The sequence below is a fragment of the Dermacentor silvarum genome, chromosome 2 (genome assembly GCF_013339745.2).
Source record: "Dermacentor silvarum isolate Dsil-2018 chromosome 2, BIME_Dsil_1.4, whole genome shotgun sequence".
NCBI classification, from domain to species: Eukaryota; Metazoa; Arthropoda; class Arachnida; order Ixodida; family Ixodidae; genus Dermacentor; species Dermacentor silvarum.
Genome location: NC_051155.1, coordinates 149,753,870 through 149,773,095, shown reverse-complemented (window position 1 = coordinate 149,773,095; position 19,226 = coordinate 149,753,870). Strand labels below are relative to the sequence as shown.

Below are 19,226 nucleotides of genomic sequence, written 5' to 3'. Positions count from 1 at the left end.
GAGTGAGTACTACTCGTAAAATAATGACAAAGGGAGTAGCGCCGCCTCCTGTCATAGTAAATTTCGCGCACGTTATCTATACACATATCCCAAATGGCAGGAAAACTTACGCCCACTCTATCGCCGACGTATCAAGAATAAGTGAATGGGCGCGCACTTGAATATATGCGCACTATATACGCACAATGAATGACGGACTACAGGGATGGCGCACGAATGGTCGAAGCTGAATGTTTTGTGACGGTCCACAAGAGTAAGCGACTTACTAGCTGTCATATATATTTGCTACAAGGCATTACAATGTACAAAACAGCTACGTTTCAAGCCTTGTGCGCAGCAAGAAGACATCTATTGGAACTGAGCGCACCCGCGAGCGATTAGGCAGAAAATAATCAGATAGTGGCCGCACCGAGGAACTTCACTGAGTCAGAAACTGACAAGCCACTGCTTCAAAATATTTGCCGGATAAAGAACAAAGAGCAAAACACACTAATCCTGACTGAATTCATGAGCGGAATGTTTGGATACCTTGGAATACATATTTAGCCCCGCTTTTAGAAAAAGCATATATACGCTGCTCAATTGGGCCGTTTGGACATAGCTTAATCAGCTCCGAAAGCGCTTTTTCAAGTTCTCTGAAGCTGTTATCAAAGCTTCGTGTCGTTCACCTAGTCACTGTCTACGATATCTCCGAAAACAGAGGTTTTCTATGCCGCGCCGGCGTCATACACTTCCATTGTTAACAAGGAGGCAACAGAGGCAGTTGAGGGAAGCAATGGATGCGTCACCACGTGATCAAACATGGCAGCACACACGGGATCGCCACGAAAAGGGTTAATACAGTGCTGTAAACATTCTATGACTAACAAAATTAACAAGCATGCATGGTGTTACGCGCGCACAAGCAAACATGGACATATCTGAATCGATGCCTGGGGACGCTCGCTGTCAGAACGCTGGCGTGATGAAGAGCTGTACTATATAGGAACGGAGTGCGAATTCCTCTTCGTGCAACCTCTCGCTTGAATGCGAGCTATGCGCGTGAAAATACCCCGCAGACGAAGCCATCAGTTTTCTCAGATAGGATAGCCTTCTAACCAGCACTAAGCCACCGTAGTCGAAGTAGAGGAGATCCGCACTAAGCTGCCCCTTTCCATTCACCCTGTTAGCGCGCGCACCTCTCCCCCCCCGTGCGTAGTGTGAAAAGACGTGCACCCTCCCCACCTTCCTGCCTTGCGCACGCAAGACGACGCCACGCATGAAGCCACCGCCGTTCTCAGCTCACGCTCGCAAGATTACCCTTGCACTTTCGCAACCTGGCGCGCGGTTGAATGGCAAGCTCCCCCGGGAATCAACGCGCCTGGTCCAGCACCAGCGAGGTCATCAGCGAGGCTCACAGCCTCGCGGCGATATGGACGCGGAATCAACTGTGGTGACACCCGAGGTCACCTATGGCGAGCTCGTCGAGCAAACGGGGTTCCTGGTCCAGCACCTGTGAGGACACCGAACTGTACTCGGTCACAGGCGAGGACTCGTCAGATGACAGCTTTGAGTCTGTGTTGAGCAGGAAGACCAAAAGAAGGATTCTCAAGGTATCTTCACCGAGGACATTAACAATGAAGACAAAAAGTGAAAGCTGGACGCTCTCCGTCCTCTTCATGCCCGAGGACTCCTCCATCAGCCTCCGAACGCTTAACAGGCAAGCTCTTTCCGTGTTCCTCGACGGGGTCGCGCCGAATTAAATAAGGGAAGTCTGATTAAACACGCGAAATAATATCCTCGCCGTGGACGCGACAAATGGCACCGCGTTCGACAAGCTTCGGAAAATAACAGATTTGGGCGGTATCAAAGTCCAAGCGATGGTACCACTAGACTGAGCCGACATGGTGGGCGTCATTTACAACATTGATATGGCCATAGCGAACTCGGACCTGCCAATTCTCATCAAACCAGCGACCGAAGGAGTTATCACGCACGTGCTTCGCCTTGGTAAAACCCACTGCGTAAAGCTGATATTCAAGGGTGATTCCCTCTTTTCGCATGTCAAGGTTCTTCGCTTGCAACATGCTGTTCGGCCACTCGTCCACCAGCCACATCAGTGTCGCAACCGCATGAAGATTGACCATGTGAAGGGCGTCCGTACAAAGAGAACGGTTTGTCCTCGCTGCGCTGAGTCGCACAGTGTGGACGCTTGCCTCTCAACAAATCTAAAGTGCGGTAACTGTGATGGTTCCCACGATGCCTCATCCAAGAACTACCCGCAAATCAAGAGAGAAATTGCCATTATGAAACAAATGATTAGAGACAACTCACCCCACGGAGATGCTACTGAGACTGTACGACACCGGCGTAATCATCGACGCAAGCGCAAAACGGGGTGCTGTTCATAAGCAGACTGTATCCGACTCATTACCTTCGAGCGCAAGTAAACATGCAATCACGAAGAGGAATGAAATGGAGAAGTCAAACGCCGCGGGTGACTGGCCTGCGCTATCGCACACAGCCTGTCAAGGAGCCTCCCCGCCTGATGTCAATTTCTACGCATACTTCGGTTGATGAAGTACCAAGGGTTGACCGACAGATTAAACCAATGCTGCGGTCCCTAGTGAATGTCATTAAAGAAATACTGACCAGTATCGTAACTCCAAACGCTCGAAGTGGCCTGGAAGTGCTGGCCGCGCTGAGCCCAGTCCTACAAGCCCTCGAATAGGTCCATAGGTCCATGGCTGGCAATCACCAATGAACCATTGGTGATCGCCAAGAGGTCAGAGAAGCATCCATTATCCTGTGGAATGTGAGAGGACTTAGATGTCGGATGCCTGACTTTCGAGAGTATGTATACTCTAACCGTTTTCCAGTCATCGTAATCTGTCAACCGAAATTATCGAACGCACTCCGGCTATCCGGCTACGAATCAATCATGTCATCAGCCTACAGCGAAAGCAGCAAGGTCGTTGTGTTCATTCGTCGGAAGCTTACCTACGTCGTTCAGGATGTGCCGCCTGATGATGAAAATCAGTAGGTTTGTCTGACTGTTAAGAAGAGCTAGGTTTTATACTGATGCGTACCTAGTTATCCCCATCAACCGGGTTCGATAGCAAGTAACTAGAAGACATCTTGACAGCAACTCCTGGTCCATGGAATGGGTTATCACAGGAGATTTCAACGCCCACCACCCAATTAGGGGTAGCTCAAAAATTAACGTAGCAGGCTGGCGACTAGCTTCATTTGTATGAGATCATGGACTGTCCCTGCTTAATGATGGGAGCCCTGCCTTTCAACCAGGCTCACCATACAAACAGCTGTTTAGACTTGGCGTTTGTGCCACGTCGCTTTGCTACTCGTGTGAAGTGGTTTTTAGACATTGAGATGCATGGCAGTGATCATATCCCAGTTACCTTAGGATCAAAGGTTTGGCCAGCTGTCATTCACCAAAGACAATCCGGCGAATTGACTGGTCTACATTCGAAACCAGCATGGAAGAAGCGTGTCGGAAAGGTCTCCCTTCTGGCCATCAGCAAGTGATCAAAGAAGCAACGCAGAATGCGGTGTGTACACTGACTTGCACTTCCATGTTCTCAAAATCCGACGTGGCATTGTATTGCGTGCCATTCGTCGGCGTGCCGATTGAAGATACCGGCGCACAAAGTCCATCCATGATCTAAGAATAGCCAGACGTAAGCAAAAGAAGATCCAGCGCCGAATGGACAAATTGGAGTCTCAACGGTGGGCAACATTCTGTGAATACCTAGACCCCCGAAAATCCCTTTCTCATGTATGGAGAACCGTGTGAGGCCTAAGTACATTTCCCGAACAACGCGTGCCATTCAATGTCCTCGTGCTTTTCCAACGTCGTGAGGACATCGAGGTTGCGGAAGATTTCTGCAGGAAGATTGCAGGCCAATCAACGTACACAAGCGCCCTTGCTACGGATAACATCATGCCGCATTCACGGGACTCACGCATGGACCTGCCGCTTACCGCCGAGGAGCTTGATGCGGCTCTTACTTTGTGTAGTCGGTCGTCGTCTCCTGGACCAGATGGCATATCGTTCCGCATCTTGTACCACCTGGGTGAGCGAGCACGAAATGCGTTGCTGGATATATTCAATGCGTCCTGGAGGGATGGAAACGTCCCTCAAGAATGGAAGACAAGCCACTCCTCAAACCTGGCAAGTCACCACTAGAGCTCACGTCATACCGCCCAATCTCACTGGCAAGTTGCGTAAGGAAGGTGATGGAACGCATGATCCTTGCCAGATTGGAGCGGTACATGGACCACCAGAAATTTTATCCAAACGCTATGGCCGGTTTAGGACAGCTCGGCTGCTCTATTGATAAAGTCATCGATGTGTTCACTTATGTCCAGCATCAAAACAGTTTGAAATGGTTATCTGTCGCCATGTTTATTGGATTAAAAGGAGCATATGACAAAGTTGCTCATGACACCATGCTTGGTGCTGCTGAATCGCTTGGCCTTGGTGACCGGGTGTACTGGTGGACCCGAAACTACTTACACATGATGTCCTTCTTTGAGCAGACCGATGACGGTCCGACCTAACAACACTACACATACCGTGGTGTTCCCCAAGGTGACGTCCTGAGCCCCATACTATTCAACCTTGTTCTTGTTGGTCTCGTGGAACGCATACCAAGTGCTGTCCAGATATCAATGTACGCCGATGACATCTGCATGTGTACGTCGGGTGTAACACGTCCTAAGGTGCGCGCGAGGCTTCAAAAAAGCCGCGACTTCAATGTCGGCGTATCTTAGCAAACAAGGCCTCCATATTTCACCTCAGAAATGTGCGCTGGTCGCGTTTACGCGGAAGCCAGTGACGTTCTACGCCATATCCATCAATGGGCAAAACGCCCGTTAAGCCAGGACGCATAGATTCTTAGGGGTGATCATTCATCAAGACCTCAGATGGAGTCCCTATATGCCAACCTGAAGAAATGCATAACGGTAATTTCTCACCTTTCAAATTTATTGCAGGAATAACGTGATGAAACGTTGGTACACGCGATGTTATACTCTACAGGGCCATGTGTCTAGGATATGTGAGGTACAGCTTACCTGTACTGAGCAATATCTACAGAAGCAACAACCGCACAATCGAAAGTGATCAGGCGCAGGCACTCAGGGTTTGTCTTGGATTGCCGCGCTACACATCAACAGCGGAAACAAACGAGATAGCTCAAGATTACCCAGTCACAACTCATATGAAATTGTAAGTTCTCAGAGCACACATCAGGCAAATTGCCCGCTCCCCTTTCCATCACCTCGCCACGCTGCTGAAAGACCGGTCCAGTGCATTCTTTTGCCTGTACATATCGGCGTACCGTGACTGCCTCCCTCGAGATTATTTACCTGCCGAGAGGCTGCTTTCCCCTCCTTCGTGTTTGGGTCGCCCAGAAGTTCGACTCTCGGTCGAAAGCAGGGATCTCGTCACCAGCTCTCAAGCAGTGATCTGTAATAATGCCCCAGGAGACACACCAGGACCACTTTCACTTTTGCGTGGATGGCTCGACAACTCTTGACAGATCTACAGGAGCTGTGATCTTCCCCGAAAAAGCCGTGACTATTCAGTTTAAACTTCTCACCGGACAACATCGACTGCTGCGGAGCTTGCTGCACTTCGCAGCGCCCTTCACATTATTAATGAAAACTTACTACGAAAATGGAGTATATTTACTGATTCGAAGGCAGCCCTGCAGTGTCTGCTATCCGCTCTATGTCTTGAACCACAAGACAAACTTGTGCTGGATGTAAGGCAGATATATCACCAACCATCAGAAAAGGGACATGACATTACTTTTCAGTGGCTCCCAGGCCACTGCGGGATCATGGGCAACGAACAGGCCGATGAAGCTGCTAGGACCATTACAAAAATGAGTTTAGACTGTCTATTAGAATGTCTATAGACTTCTTGTAAACAACTTTGCCTTTCTATAGATTTCTTCTTTTGTTGATACAGAATCTATAGACAGTCTATAGACAAAAGTTTATAGGCTTTTTATTTCTTTTTGTCTACTCACATTCTATAGAGAGTCTATAGAAAAATGTCGATAAGATGTTTGTTTCTTGTCTACTTCCTCTCTATTGACTATGTATAGACAAAAGTCTATACAGTCTCTATTTATTCTTGTCCATTCATTGTCTATAGACAAAAGTTATTAAGATTTTTATTTCTTTTTGTCTACTCCCATTCTATAGTCGGTCTACAAAAAAAAAGTCGATAAGATGTTTGTTTATTTTTGTCTACTTCCTCTCTATAGACACTCTTTAGAAAAAAAGTCCATACGGTCTCTATTTATTCTTGTCCATTCATTTTCTATAGACTGTCTATAGACAAAAGTTAATAAGATTTTTATTTTTTGTGTACTCCCATTCTATAGTCGGTCTACAGAAAAAAGTGGATAAGTTACTTGTTTCTTTTTGTGAACTTCCGCTCTATAGAATACGTATAGACCAAAGTCGACACCGTGTCTACTTATTCTTGTTCATTCTGTGTCTAAGGACTGTCTATAGACGACAGTCGATAAGGTGTTGATTATTTTTGTATACGCCCGGTTTATAGATTTTCTATTAACAAAAGTGGATAAGGTGTCTACTTCCTTCATCTATTCCCCGTCTATAAATTTCGTCTTGACAAAAGTCGTGAGAGAGGCATCGGCGGTGGCGAGGGGTACAACAATGGGTTATCCATCACCCGTTTTGACACGTGTGCTAAGGCACAGCTGGCGGGAAACCGCCACGCACATGGAGCCCAACCCCCAAGCACATGGAGCCGAAAGTGTTGGTCTACTTCCGGTCTATCTATCTACTTTCGTTGGTGGACGCGATTTCCTAGAACCTAGCCTATCGGTCTACTTTCGTTGGTGGACGCGATTTCCTAGAACCTAGCCTACACCAGATTTGCTGTAAAAAGCGAATTGTATATAGGTGCGCTCCTACACAGGTTTGCTAGATAAAGCGCCGTGGACAATCATCAGTGGACGCGTGTACAAGCCCACCTGAGAAATGTTTTGAATACGCTGCATAAAAACAACGCGTGATTATTGGTGAGCAAAAATTATACTGGCATTGTCCAGTGAGGTGTATATTTATTGGACAAGTTTTGCCGTGCTGCCTGTGTGTGCCTGTGACGTGTAAAGACGAACAAACGATTTTAATGAAATTTTTTAGGTAATGTCCAGGAATATTGTATGTAAGTGCACAGCTGGCGGGCTCGATGCGGTAAAAGCGTAAGATAAGGTCTACGCTTGTCAAAGATGTCCTTTCTTTTTTTACTTCCACACAGGTCATAATTAGATTCCAAAACCCTCGCACCAAATAGCCGGATTCTCGAAGTTACATATATATTTCAGAGAGCGAATTGCCAAAGTTTTCTTGTTTGTACGTACGCTTTATTTGCTAATTGTTATTAACTATTTGCAATGAGCATTCACTAATCATATCTCTGACATCATGATTGGCAGGAAATTGTTCTTACGATCAATGATAGCGTAAGACCTCATTGCGAATACGAGCCCAGATGTGCAGTTCGTTGCACGTTATCTTTCATTTCTTTTCAGGTGCCGATGGTGAGCAAACAGTGAATTTCATATATACCAACTACAAGAATTGCATCGTAGTGGACTTCCCGTTCAACATGAGACAAAGTAAGAATCAATAATTAACTAGGCTAATCGGTACATTGTGTTGATTGCTGAAGTGGCATACCATGGTACACCATTTCATTACAATCATATGAACAAACAAGGACCTCAACGAAATCATTGGAGCTAGGTACTAATTGTGCTTATTGAATTGTAGAGTTAGTTAAGTGTAATGATCAAATATCGCGGTAGACTTCGTATTGCTAACCATGAAAAATGTTGCAGTTTCAACCCGAAAAGTGAAGCATTGATTGCCAAAGCGAATTATTACAGTTATACGACGTAAGGTTAGTAGCTTATCAGGTGCATAAACTGTTATAAACATTCGCTTACTAACCAAATCAGCAAGCACACTCTCACGCGCGCACCGGCCAGCCGGAACACATCCGAATCGAAGACCGTGGACACTCGCTGTTAGAACCCTGGCATGATGAAGCTCCATTTCAAGTAACAATATCCTCAAGCCAGCTGAATATAAAGTGAGAAAAGAATAGCGTAAGCTTTCTGCAAAGGTGGAAGTATTTTATTAAAAATATGCACTTTCGAACGACTCAGCCGCGAAAATTTATATTTAAGATGTGACCTAGCTTATCGTTGCAGAAGTTTGAAGTTTGGCCATTATTTGGGGGGCGGGGGGAGGGGGGAGAGGAGGTGACAAGATCTGCGTAACCATCTTGACGAGCCCGCCCACAATTACATATGCAGCAGTCGGCATATGATAAAATCATATCATAATCCGCTTGGTAACATTACGCACCACAAATAGCAACAACTTAAAAGAAAGCATAGTATTCATGATCACATTTTACTCAGTAATCAAATAAGCAAATCTAACAGACATGGAGAAAAATTGAAGGACGCTTAAGCTTCGCCTTGAAGAGTGTAACGCAATAGTACTCAATATCCCTGACTGTTTTTCCCGTTGCCAGGCAACTGCAGCTAACGTAACCGTAATGTTTTCCAGGAAACGCTGGCGGCTAACGCTATGCATGAAAGCAAGCTATCTGGTAGAAATGCGGCCCCTTGAGTGGGACGATCTCGGAGATAGTGCAAGGCGTGTAAAAAAAATACAGCATTTTCAGGTTTCTGTTATTGTTTTGCTCCTTTTATATTGCAGCCTGAGAGGATTTAACACAAAAGGCATGTGCTGTCGCTGTTTTGTTTTATGGCGCGTTTGTTTGTCGGCTGTAATTCTCAAAATTCCGAGCAATAACTTTGTCAGGAATGTAAGGCAAGATCTGAGCAACTTTATTAATAGAATGGTGTGGCAATATAACCCGCATATACAGCTTGTCATATAGCTAGGCGGGGAAAATACATATACCTAAATATATTCGAAAATTTTTGATATCAGACACAGACACCGGACGCGGACAACGGATTTTGTGCGACACGGGACTCTTAACGCTGTTGCGTTGAAAATACACGCACTGAGGGTGCAAGAAAAAAACACGGGAGTAACCTGTGCTCACGTCTACGTGTGGCCACCAGCTCATTTCTTTACAGCGTGCAAGAATTTCATTTTACTTCTACGCTTGAGCAGCAGTCACAGTGGGAACTACTTTCGTTTCCTTTGCAGGCTGCGGTCTATGGGTCACCAAAGATGCATTGATCAGTCTGCCGCAGGAATGCTTTGACCAGTTTGAGGACAACTGCGACACGGCGGTAGCGGTTTTCGATGAGGAAACGTGCAACGGCGTGTTGGAGAACATCTAACGAACTTCTCACGCATGTGCATTTTCTGGAGCGTTTGGTCATTTGTAATGAATAATAAATTGCTCCGCCACAGAAACTAAAGTGGCTCGTCATTTATTGATTTCTAATCCATGTAGCCCTTCTCGTCACAGTCCAACCTCCCATCCCCCCTAAGGAAAAAAAAGATGACAAGCATATCCAAGCATTGGAATCTAAATGATGCGGAGCAGCAGTAGTGCCGGCACAACCACGTTGTCTGTAGCTGTTACCTGTCTGCGTCACACGGTCGAAGTCGATGTGCGATGCTTTTCTAGCGAAGAATGCTGATGAGAGGTGCATGACACAGTGTAGTATGACACCTATACTATAAATACATTTAAGGCTTTGGGCCTTCGTGGAACAGTGGCACATCCATTGAGGGGGATGATCCAAGAGTGGTCACATACTCAGTGACCGACGTTGTAGTTTAAGATGGTAAACAGAAAACTAAAGTCAAGTTTGGATTTTTCTGGGAATAAATGAACAGTGGATGTGCGTGGCGTCACCTCGTGTGCATTAGGAGTGACGAGAAAGTTTGAATTTTAGCGTCATTCAGTTTTACACTGAATAGCCTTATTCAGTCGATTGTCGCGGAGAAAAGGGGTCGCATGCTCACCAATCGTATCATCGAGGAACGGCAAATCGTAGTGCACTTTCTTATGTCAGACGGAGTCAAACCGGCAAACATCCACCGTAGGCCGTTAGAGCTTCCCCATCGTTCGTACATCGCTGATCTCGCGCCGGCGAATTACCACACTTGTGGCCCTTTGACTCGGACAATGCGCGGTCAGGTTACACAACGAGGTTCAGCTAACAGTGCGGACATAGCTTCGTGGGCAACCAAACACTTCTTCGCGGATAGGATACAGACGCCGATTGCACGATACCAAAATTACATTGCCATGCGGAAAAGAATATATCAAAAATTTACATCTGTAGTTATAACGTCACGCGCATCCGAGGTGCTGGTGCTGCTGGAATAGACAGGTAGGAAAGAGAGGGAAAGAGTGTGGAGACGGCCCTGCAGCATTGGAGACGGGTAGGGGAGAGGGAGAAGCTATGTGACGACGGTGCCTGTGCACGTGGCCTGCGCTTCTGTGGTTAAACGTCACGCGCGTCGTTAATGGTTTCGCTTATAAGAAGCGAAACCATTAACTTAATGTAGGCACCTGACCGGAAATTTTCATACATGTACAATTTTCTTTTTTCTTATGATTTAATAAACGTATTTCTCTCTCTCTCACATGTGTAGTTATTTTTCTTGCGTGCAACAAAATGTCATGTGAAAATTGCCTTTACATTTTCGTTTTCCCTCGTATATCTACAACATATCCGGCGCAGAAATGATGAAGAATGTCAAACCCTGGGAAAAAGGCAAAGCTTGAAAGAAGTTTTCTCACCATCCAAAGCCTTGAAGCTCAGGACACATGGTGCACCATGGATGCGCGGCCTCGAGGCAGCTCCTGCGCTCTCGCAGTTATAGAAAAAAGCTGGCAGATCCCACGCCCAGTCGGAATTGATGTTATGCGAAGCAGTGTGAGGGGAGCCTACCAAGTTAACGTAACGACCATGAGAGCACAAAGACGTAGCCGGCTGTTTCATTACCTACGTGCTGTCTCAGGGACTCAGCGAAAGAAGAATAACACTAAAAACCACTGAAATGGGTTCGAACGTGGGTACTAAGTGAAGGAAATACTAAAGGACAGTGGTAGAAGCCATAGTCATGATAATGATTCAGCAGAAATGTCAATGACTCAGCGTCGCCGTCACCGTGAGGTTCCGTATGACGTCCAATGGCGATGAAATCGTCGCCGCTCGCCGTATGCTGTATGTGCGAGTGAAAACGCGCGAGGGACTCGCGCTTTCACGTTAAACGAACGCACGGCGGAAAGCAAACGCGCCTTCTGCGCCGTGCTCCCTGATGGGCTGCAGAAATAAGCGTCACTTTCCTCCGTTACAATCACCATTATATAGAGCAAACGCGACATCTTCTGTCGCGCGAAAGGCCGTGGGGGGATTGGAAGAAGGGAGGGGAGGCGACGTTCAGCTGCAGCACCAAAAACGTTGCGAGGCGAGAAGGTGGTAAAGACTTCCTACGCTGCTCGACGAATGTCCCGTTCTGATCTCGTCGAAACCTCCGAGCCGCCCACAGAGGAACTGGCAACACTCACCAACGACGCGCCCGTTCGGTGGGGACGCGGGAAAAACGCCGACGGCATCTACAACATTTCTGCACGTTGCTGGTGCTGCTGCATATCCAAGTTTATACAGCTGATAATACTACTATCCTTTCTCCGTGAAGCTCTCTAATAATTTCCTATCACAATTGATGCTTCGCGTTTCGGTTGAAACTGACATTTTTTATATAAATACGCATTTGGTGCCGCAGCTAAACGTCGCCTCCCCTCCCTAGATTTCGTCCTCCCCACGGCCTTTCGCGCGACGGAAGAAGTCGCGTTTGCTCTCCACCGTGCGTTCGCTTTCATTTGCACATACAGCATACGCAACCTCATGGCGACGGCAGAATTCCGCTTGGAGTATCCATATCCTTGCTATCGCACAAAAATGAACTTTTTATGTTTAATCGGATTAGCACGTGAACGTGAATGTGCTACTCCGTCAGTGTTAGCATCATACACATAAGTAACATTATCAATACGTAGTTTATCAACAGAAAGCTTGAAAGACACGCTTTTAGATTTTCCAAATTCCAACAGTTTCTTCCTGGCAAGCCGTGTTTGAGAAGAAAAACTCTTTCGGGTGGCAAAGTGCGTGCCGTTCAGTTTGTGACCCTTCTCTAGTATACCGTGCTTGTCTTTGAAGGATGTAAATTTTGTGATGACTGGTCTACACTTCTCAACTTGGTATCTGCGAAGTGTATGAGAACTTTCGATTTGCGATGGCTGAAGCACGATGCCAAGATTCAATGAACATAGGTCGATAACTCTTTTTCGGACGAGGATTCCGACGGTTCGTCGGGGAGGCCAATAAAATGCAAATTAGAACGTCTTATCCTGTTCTCGGTGACTTCTCATGGAGATGCGATGGCTTTAACTTTTTCGCATACGTTGTCACCAAAAGTTTGTGAAGACGTGATTGTTGAAGAGTGATGGATACACTTCAACGCCACAACGTCAACTTCGATGGTACGGATTCTAGAGGATATCTGCTTTTGTTCAACATCGACAGATGTTTGCCAAAGTTTGAAGGCGCGGAGATCATTTATGATTTATCCTTGCCTAGAGTCGATCATCTGAACTGTAGCCAGGACGGTAGGCAAGACTTCATTTGAGTTTGGTCCGGGATGAGATTCAACTTCCCCAGATAGTAATAACAATAGCTTACAAATACGCAGGCGGAACCCGTTTTTACAGCGCTCAAACATAATAAACAGTACGCTGGGGCATGACACCACGACCAAGCAACGATTGCTGCTGCGGGGATAGGAAGAGTAGTACAAGTAACTAATCTGTAAAAGCAGACAGGGTAAAAGCTCCACTCCGGAAGCGATGTCGTACGCAAAGCAAGCTTGTCTCAGAAACTGCTTCAATGTGGCTCCTCCCACGATGATAGCAATCAGTTGAGGACCATGGTCTACGTTGCATGTACTGAGGAATAACGAGCGTTGGCGGCAGCGTCATATTCTCGCGCATTTCCACCGTACATGAAGTGTCGCCGCACAGAAAGGCCGCATCAGGCTGTAGAGCGGAGGTACGAAGCAGCAGGGTAGCCTGCAAGAGCAGATGGCGTAAATGCTCCATTCTGGAACTGATGTCACGCCCCATATTGACCTATGTGATGATGATGCTTTCTACCCCATTCGTTCCTTCAGCGAACGGTAGACACTAGGTGGTCAGTACAGATCGCAGTAAGTTGGCTAATTAACATAAAACTGGATAATGAACATTTTAGTTACTTTTCTTAACGCCAACATTGTAATTACAGCGTTGGTGGAAAGTGCCGACGCAGGAAATATCAATTTACGTGATTTTAAAAGCGCCATTTGCTGTTCAGATATTTGTCGACGAAAATTCATTTTTTCCCGCTTCGATACCAAAGCAGGGAGCACAAACACCACCGGAAGCGATACCCACATAATATACATGCGAATTGATATAAACGTTCTTTTTTTTTGCCAGGACCTAAAGCACAGACTAAAAAAAATCACAGCATATCCACGAAGTGAATGATGATGAGTGGGCGAAGCACCGGGGGATCATTCGGGTAAACCACAGCTACGGAGGAGAGATAAAGAGAGCGCGCATCGAGAACGAGAGAGAAAGAGAGCGCGCGTCGGGAACGAACGCCCTTGTGCACCGCAGCGCACCTAGCTACGGAAGAGAGAGAAAAACGCCGGAGGTGTTCTCCGGAAGCCGGAAGCTGGCTTCCTGAACCGGAAGTGGAAACGGACGCGGAACCGGAAGCGGAACCGGCAGTGGACACGGAAGCGGAAGTCGGCTTCCGGTTATACTAAAGATATACATATATATGTATATATGCGTATACATACATACATAGCGGTCTCCATGCCAACCAGAGCTACGGACTTACGCCATCTAGTGAACACTTCATAAAACTACAGGTGGCTACATACGGAGAAGGACAGACCCACGCCCTAAGGAGCCTCGCCCCTAAAAGGAAGGGATCAACTTTATGAAGGGCGTTACTGATTACTGATATTTCGGCCGAGGGACTGGCCATTGTCAGAGTGAATCTATAAAAAGGCCGGTCATATCGTTCGACGCTTCCTTTCTTTATTGCGATAGAAATTGTATGGGTACTCGAAGCGGATTTCTGTCGTCGTCGTCACCGTCGCCGTCACCGTGAGGTTCCGTATAAATTCCAAGGGCGATCAAATCTTCGCTGCGCGCCGTATGCTGTATGTGCGAGTGAAAGCGTGCGAGGGACGGACGCGACCTTCACGGAGAGCAAACACATGTCGGAGAGCAAACGCGACGTCTTACGTCGTGCTAAAGACCGTGGTGGGGTTGGAGGGAGGGAGGGGAGACGACGATTAGTTGCGGCACTAACTGCGTATCTTGCGACCGGCCGCAAGGGGAACAGGCGACTTAATCACGGACGCGTAAGGAGGAAACCGGGGAGGCAGCGCGGGAGGGAGGAGGTGCGGCTTATTCTCTGCCAGCAACTGCGTACTTGCTGTCACGCGAACCGTATCTCGAAAGCGATCTGGACACGGCTCCTACCTTTGTATGCGCTGTGGTTTCGCCGCTCAGTTTCCGTAGAAGCGATAGACCGCACGAACCTTCGCTAACAGTTTCTGCCAAACTTGCTAACGCCAGCGTTTTGACAGTGGTTGTTTGCAGTCATCGAGTGTGATCTATTCATGTTTGCTTGTGCGCGCTGACACCATGCTTGTTAAATTAAGTTAATAAGCGAATGTGTCCAAGTTTATGCAGCCGCCAAAAATACTATGCTTACTCCGTAAAGCTCTCTACTAATTTTCTATCTCTACTACTATCTTTACTATCTCTACTACTATCTTTACTACTACTACTACTACTACTACTACTATCTCTACTTATTGGCGATGGGGCTTCAGGCACTCTCCCAACCCCCCTAATTTTTTTCGCGCTGGCATGCAGCGCCAACAAAAACAACCACCGGCGCCGGGAATCATTTTAGATTTTGTGTTCAATGTCTTTTTTACGCTTGAAAAGACATTTCAGAAAACATTGCGAACTCGGGCTGGAGTTCGTGGCAATGCCGTTGCACCTGGAGTCGCATAACGCAAGGTGCCCCATCCGAGCACAAATTTTCAAGGGCTTTTTGATTATGAAAACATATGACTGTTCATTAGCTTTTAAAACCACAGAAATGTTCGCCGCTTATTCTAACGTTAGCATTCTGATCAAAATTATCATACGAATACGAAAATTACGGGGACATCAATAACCAATTTTGACCGACTTTTCTCATTGAAAGCCCGGCCCACGCGGCGTTTCCCAACAACCGCTCTCGGATATTGTGTAGTGCAACTTGCCGCATCATCTGTAGCTTTCGTTTGGCCTTTTCTTTCCATTTTAGCTACCTGCTTTTACTTCTTTCTTGAACTGAAACAATGGCCTTTTTTAATTTTGTGTGCAGAACTTTTGTACTTCAATGCATAAAGCGACGTTTTGTTAAGAACCTAACTGGAACGCCAATGCATTTCTCCGCAAAGGTCGGGAATTAATATCTTGAAACTGGTGTCATCCCGAGAATTCGTTCCAAGTGGATCCGCCTTGCTAACTCCACGGCTACAATTTGTAAATTGCAATATGGGCCATCAGGTAATTAGTTGAAAATTTAATTAGTGAATTTCTGTTAATTATTCGATTATGCATTTCAATTTCTTGTGCAAGTAATGTCCGCCTCTTCGAGTAGACCAGCTCATGAACTAGAATTGTGCTATCTGCCACAGGCAACCTTTAAGAATTTTTGAAAGTGTTCGCTGAAACATCCTATATATATATATATATATATATATATTATATGACATTGTCGATACTGTTCTCCGCATGTAAAACTTACATTGTTTGCTGGCGACTGTCTGCTTTTACCGAAGTTACCTGCCCTCAAGACCAAATCACATTAAATTCGAGCCTTCAAAACATTCAGTCTTGGTGCACTCGTTGGAATATGGAGCTTAACATGAGCAAAACTGTCTTCCTGAAAATTACGAAAAAATTTTTATAAACTATCGTTTGCCCCCTGTAGCCTTGCATCCCAGCCATTTACCGAAGTTAGCGAATACACATATCTAGGCGTTGCAATAACCAATAACATCAGCTGGAACTCCCACATTTCCTACTTATGCGACTCCGCTTTCCAGAAACTTTGCCTGCTCAGACACAAATTAAAACATGCTCCCGCTGAAACTCGCTTAATTGCTTATACGCCCCAGGGACCCCTATACTAAAACTAACAAAGATGCCCTTGAAATAACTCAACATAAAGCAGCAAGGTTTATCGTTTCAATATATCGCTTAACTGACCCCGCAAGCAAACTACTGGTTGAATATAACATTCCGACGGTGCAATTAGGAAGGAAAGACCTAAATGTTTCTTGACTTAATAAAGACAAATTATCTTTGTCACCCCAAGCCTTATATGCATCCACTTACGGCCCGAAGAACAAGGCATCGTCACGCTGCGTCACTAACACGTTACAGTGCCAGAACTAACGTTTTCAGATACTCTGTCTTCCCTCGCACATTAACAGAGTGGAACAGTCTGCCCATTAACCAACTATCCAGCGTTGACTCGATTGAACATAAATTAAATAAAGTGGTTGAATTCTTCTTGTTTAACTAACTTGTTATTGAACCTACTGCTTAATGATGCTGCTATTGTTATTGTGGCTGTTGTTTTTCTGGTTTATTGATGACTGTTGCACTATACCGTTGCACTATACCGTGATACTGTTGCACTATACTGAAGCTGTGTTGCATAGAAATGATTCCGTTGTATTGTTAATATAATGTATCATCTTAGATTTCTTGTCTGACAAGCTTGTCGCAATATTTTTGCATTGTACATTGACTCTACATTTACTGCTTTATTGTGTACGTACATTACCCCTCCTGGTTTAGCCTTCCAAGGCCTGCAGTATTTGATAAATAAAAAATAAAAAATACGTCCTTAGTGCGATGGAGTACAGGTGACCGAAGCACCATGCAATACTAACGCCAAGTTTCTGACACATTGCTGGCCGCACGCAACCTGAGTAATTCCGTTAGGAAAAAAAAAAGAACCGTTTAACCGGGATAATAGACGACGGTCCATATTTCCTGTTTACTGCTGCAGGCAGTAAAGGCACGACAGGCAGTGGAAAGGTGTGCAGACGAGATGAATAAAGCAAGCTCAATCATTTTGCCGCTGTAAATGTTTGCGCATCGCGTGGACCACGGTATCCCTGCTGGCAGGGTCAGTCACGTTAAAGTTCCTTCTGTTTGACCCACAGAAAGGGGCCAGGAGTTCGGCCGCCCTTCTGATTTATCAATGCTGCAGCGTTTGCTTCGTGACAGCTGCAGAGGAATGAACCTGTTGCGAAGCAAGCATTTCCTCTTTGTTTGGTCATAAAGCGTCCAATGAAGCGGATAACTGTCTTACTATGGTTATGTTTCGGGTAAAAAGCGCTTGACTGTAGTGATTTTGATGCGATTAACATTCGTTGGCTACTTCAGTAGCTTTGAATCCACCTGTCCATCCATCCATCCATCCATCCATCCATCCATCCATCCATCCATCCATCCATCCATCCATCCATCCATCCCTCCATCCATCCATCCATCTATCCATTATCCATCCATCCATCCATCCATCCATCCATCCATCCATCCATCCATCCATCCATCCATCCATCCATCCATCCATCCATCCATCCATCCATCCATCTATCTATCTATCTATCTATCTATCTATCTATCTATCTATCTATCTATCTATCTGGTTGTTGCTCAAGCTTTGTCATCCGGCTCTCGTCATGCACTCGTCGTCACGCCATCATAGTCATATGGTCACCTTGCATTCATTGTCACAACGCCGTCGTTATGCCACCGTTATCCCGCTGTCCCGATATCATTGTCATAGCATCGTCGTCATTGCAGTGGTCACACAGTTGTCAGGCAGCCGTCGTGATGCCGTCGCGGTAGTCCCATCATCGTTATTGTCACGTCGACATTCGACGATCTTTACGCCGTCAGCTTCACGTCATCGTCGTCACACAGTCGTCGTCATATCACTGTCGTCACGTCGTCGTTGTCACGCTGCCACTCTAACGCTGTCATCACTTCAGTGACGTCATCCCATTGTCATCATGCCTCGTCGTTATACCACCTTCGTCGATCTACAGATGTAGTTTGTTCTTCGTCATTCTATAGTAATTATGCTGTCGTCATTAAATCCTGATTTTGCCGCGCTTGTCATTCAACCATCGTGACGGCGTTGTCATTATACCGTCGTTATCATGCATCTGCCGTCATCACCACGTCCTCGTGTTGTCGCCGTCAAGCTGTAGTCATTATACCATCTTTATAACTTTAGAATCGTCATTAAATTGTCATCATATCGTCTTCGTCGCTCATTCCTGGCCATTACTTCTTCGCCATTCGGTAGTCGTCACTGAACCAGCGTCCCACAGTCGCCATCAAGCCGCCATGCCCATGGGCGACCTTGGGAAGTGATTACCGCAGTAAAGTTGGACAATACCGGAGTAGGTCGAATATAGCCGTGAGCAATGGAAGTCTAAGAATGACAGGTACAGATGTTAAATAAACGTTACATCAGAAATACGGTGGGTCACTACATTGCTCTAATATCATCATATATCTAATATCTAATAATCGCAATACCATCAACCGGTATCGTAAGATGAGTTCTGCTGTAACTTTTTTCTTCCTGCCTTTGGTACGGTCCACCAGAGTCCAGTAGCACCGAAGCAATGCGGAAGAAAAGGTTGTGGAATTTACTGATCCAAATGCTCGCAGTGGGCTATGAGGTACGCTGTTGTGGAGGCCTCTGGAGTAATTTTGACCTCGCGGAGTTCTTTAACGTGCACTTAAATCTTACACGAGTGATTTCGCATTTAACCCCATCCGTAATGCGGCTGCCGCGGTCGGTAAGCAAACCTGCAACCTAAAACTCAGAAGTTCAGCATTAAGAAGAGGCGACGCATCTTATAGTATTATTAATTATCGGTTATCTTTTATGTCTTGAGGGTTGGTCTATGTTTGTAGTCGACTTACAGTGAACAGAGCGAGCTATAAAGGTGCGTAATGAATTACTCGAGAAAACTCAGGCTAAAGCATGATTAAACGTGTAATATACTGT

At 46.0% G+C, this 19,226-nt stretch overlaps 1 protein-coding gene across 1 annotated transcript in view; it reads left to right on the top strand.

Moving 5' to 3' along the window:
- Window positions 1-9,434, top strand: part of LOC125943185 (uncharacterized) — a 31,454-nt gene extending 22,020 nt beyond the window's left edge. The window contains exons 4-5 of the mRNA XM_049661725.1: window positions 7,578-7,664; window positions 9,241-9,434. Of these exons, the coding sequence (XP_049517682.1) occupies window positions 7,578-7,664; window positions 9,241-9,377 (224 nt within the window). The 3' untranslated portion in view covers window positions 9,378-9,434. The remainder of the gene's footprint in view (window positions 1-7,577; window positions 7,665-9,240) is intronic.
- The last annotated feature ends 9,792 nt before the right edge of the window (window positions 9,435-19,226 follow it).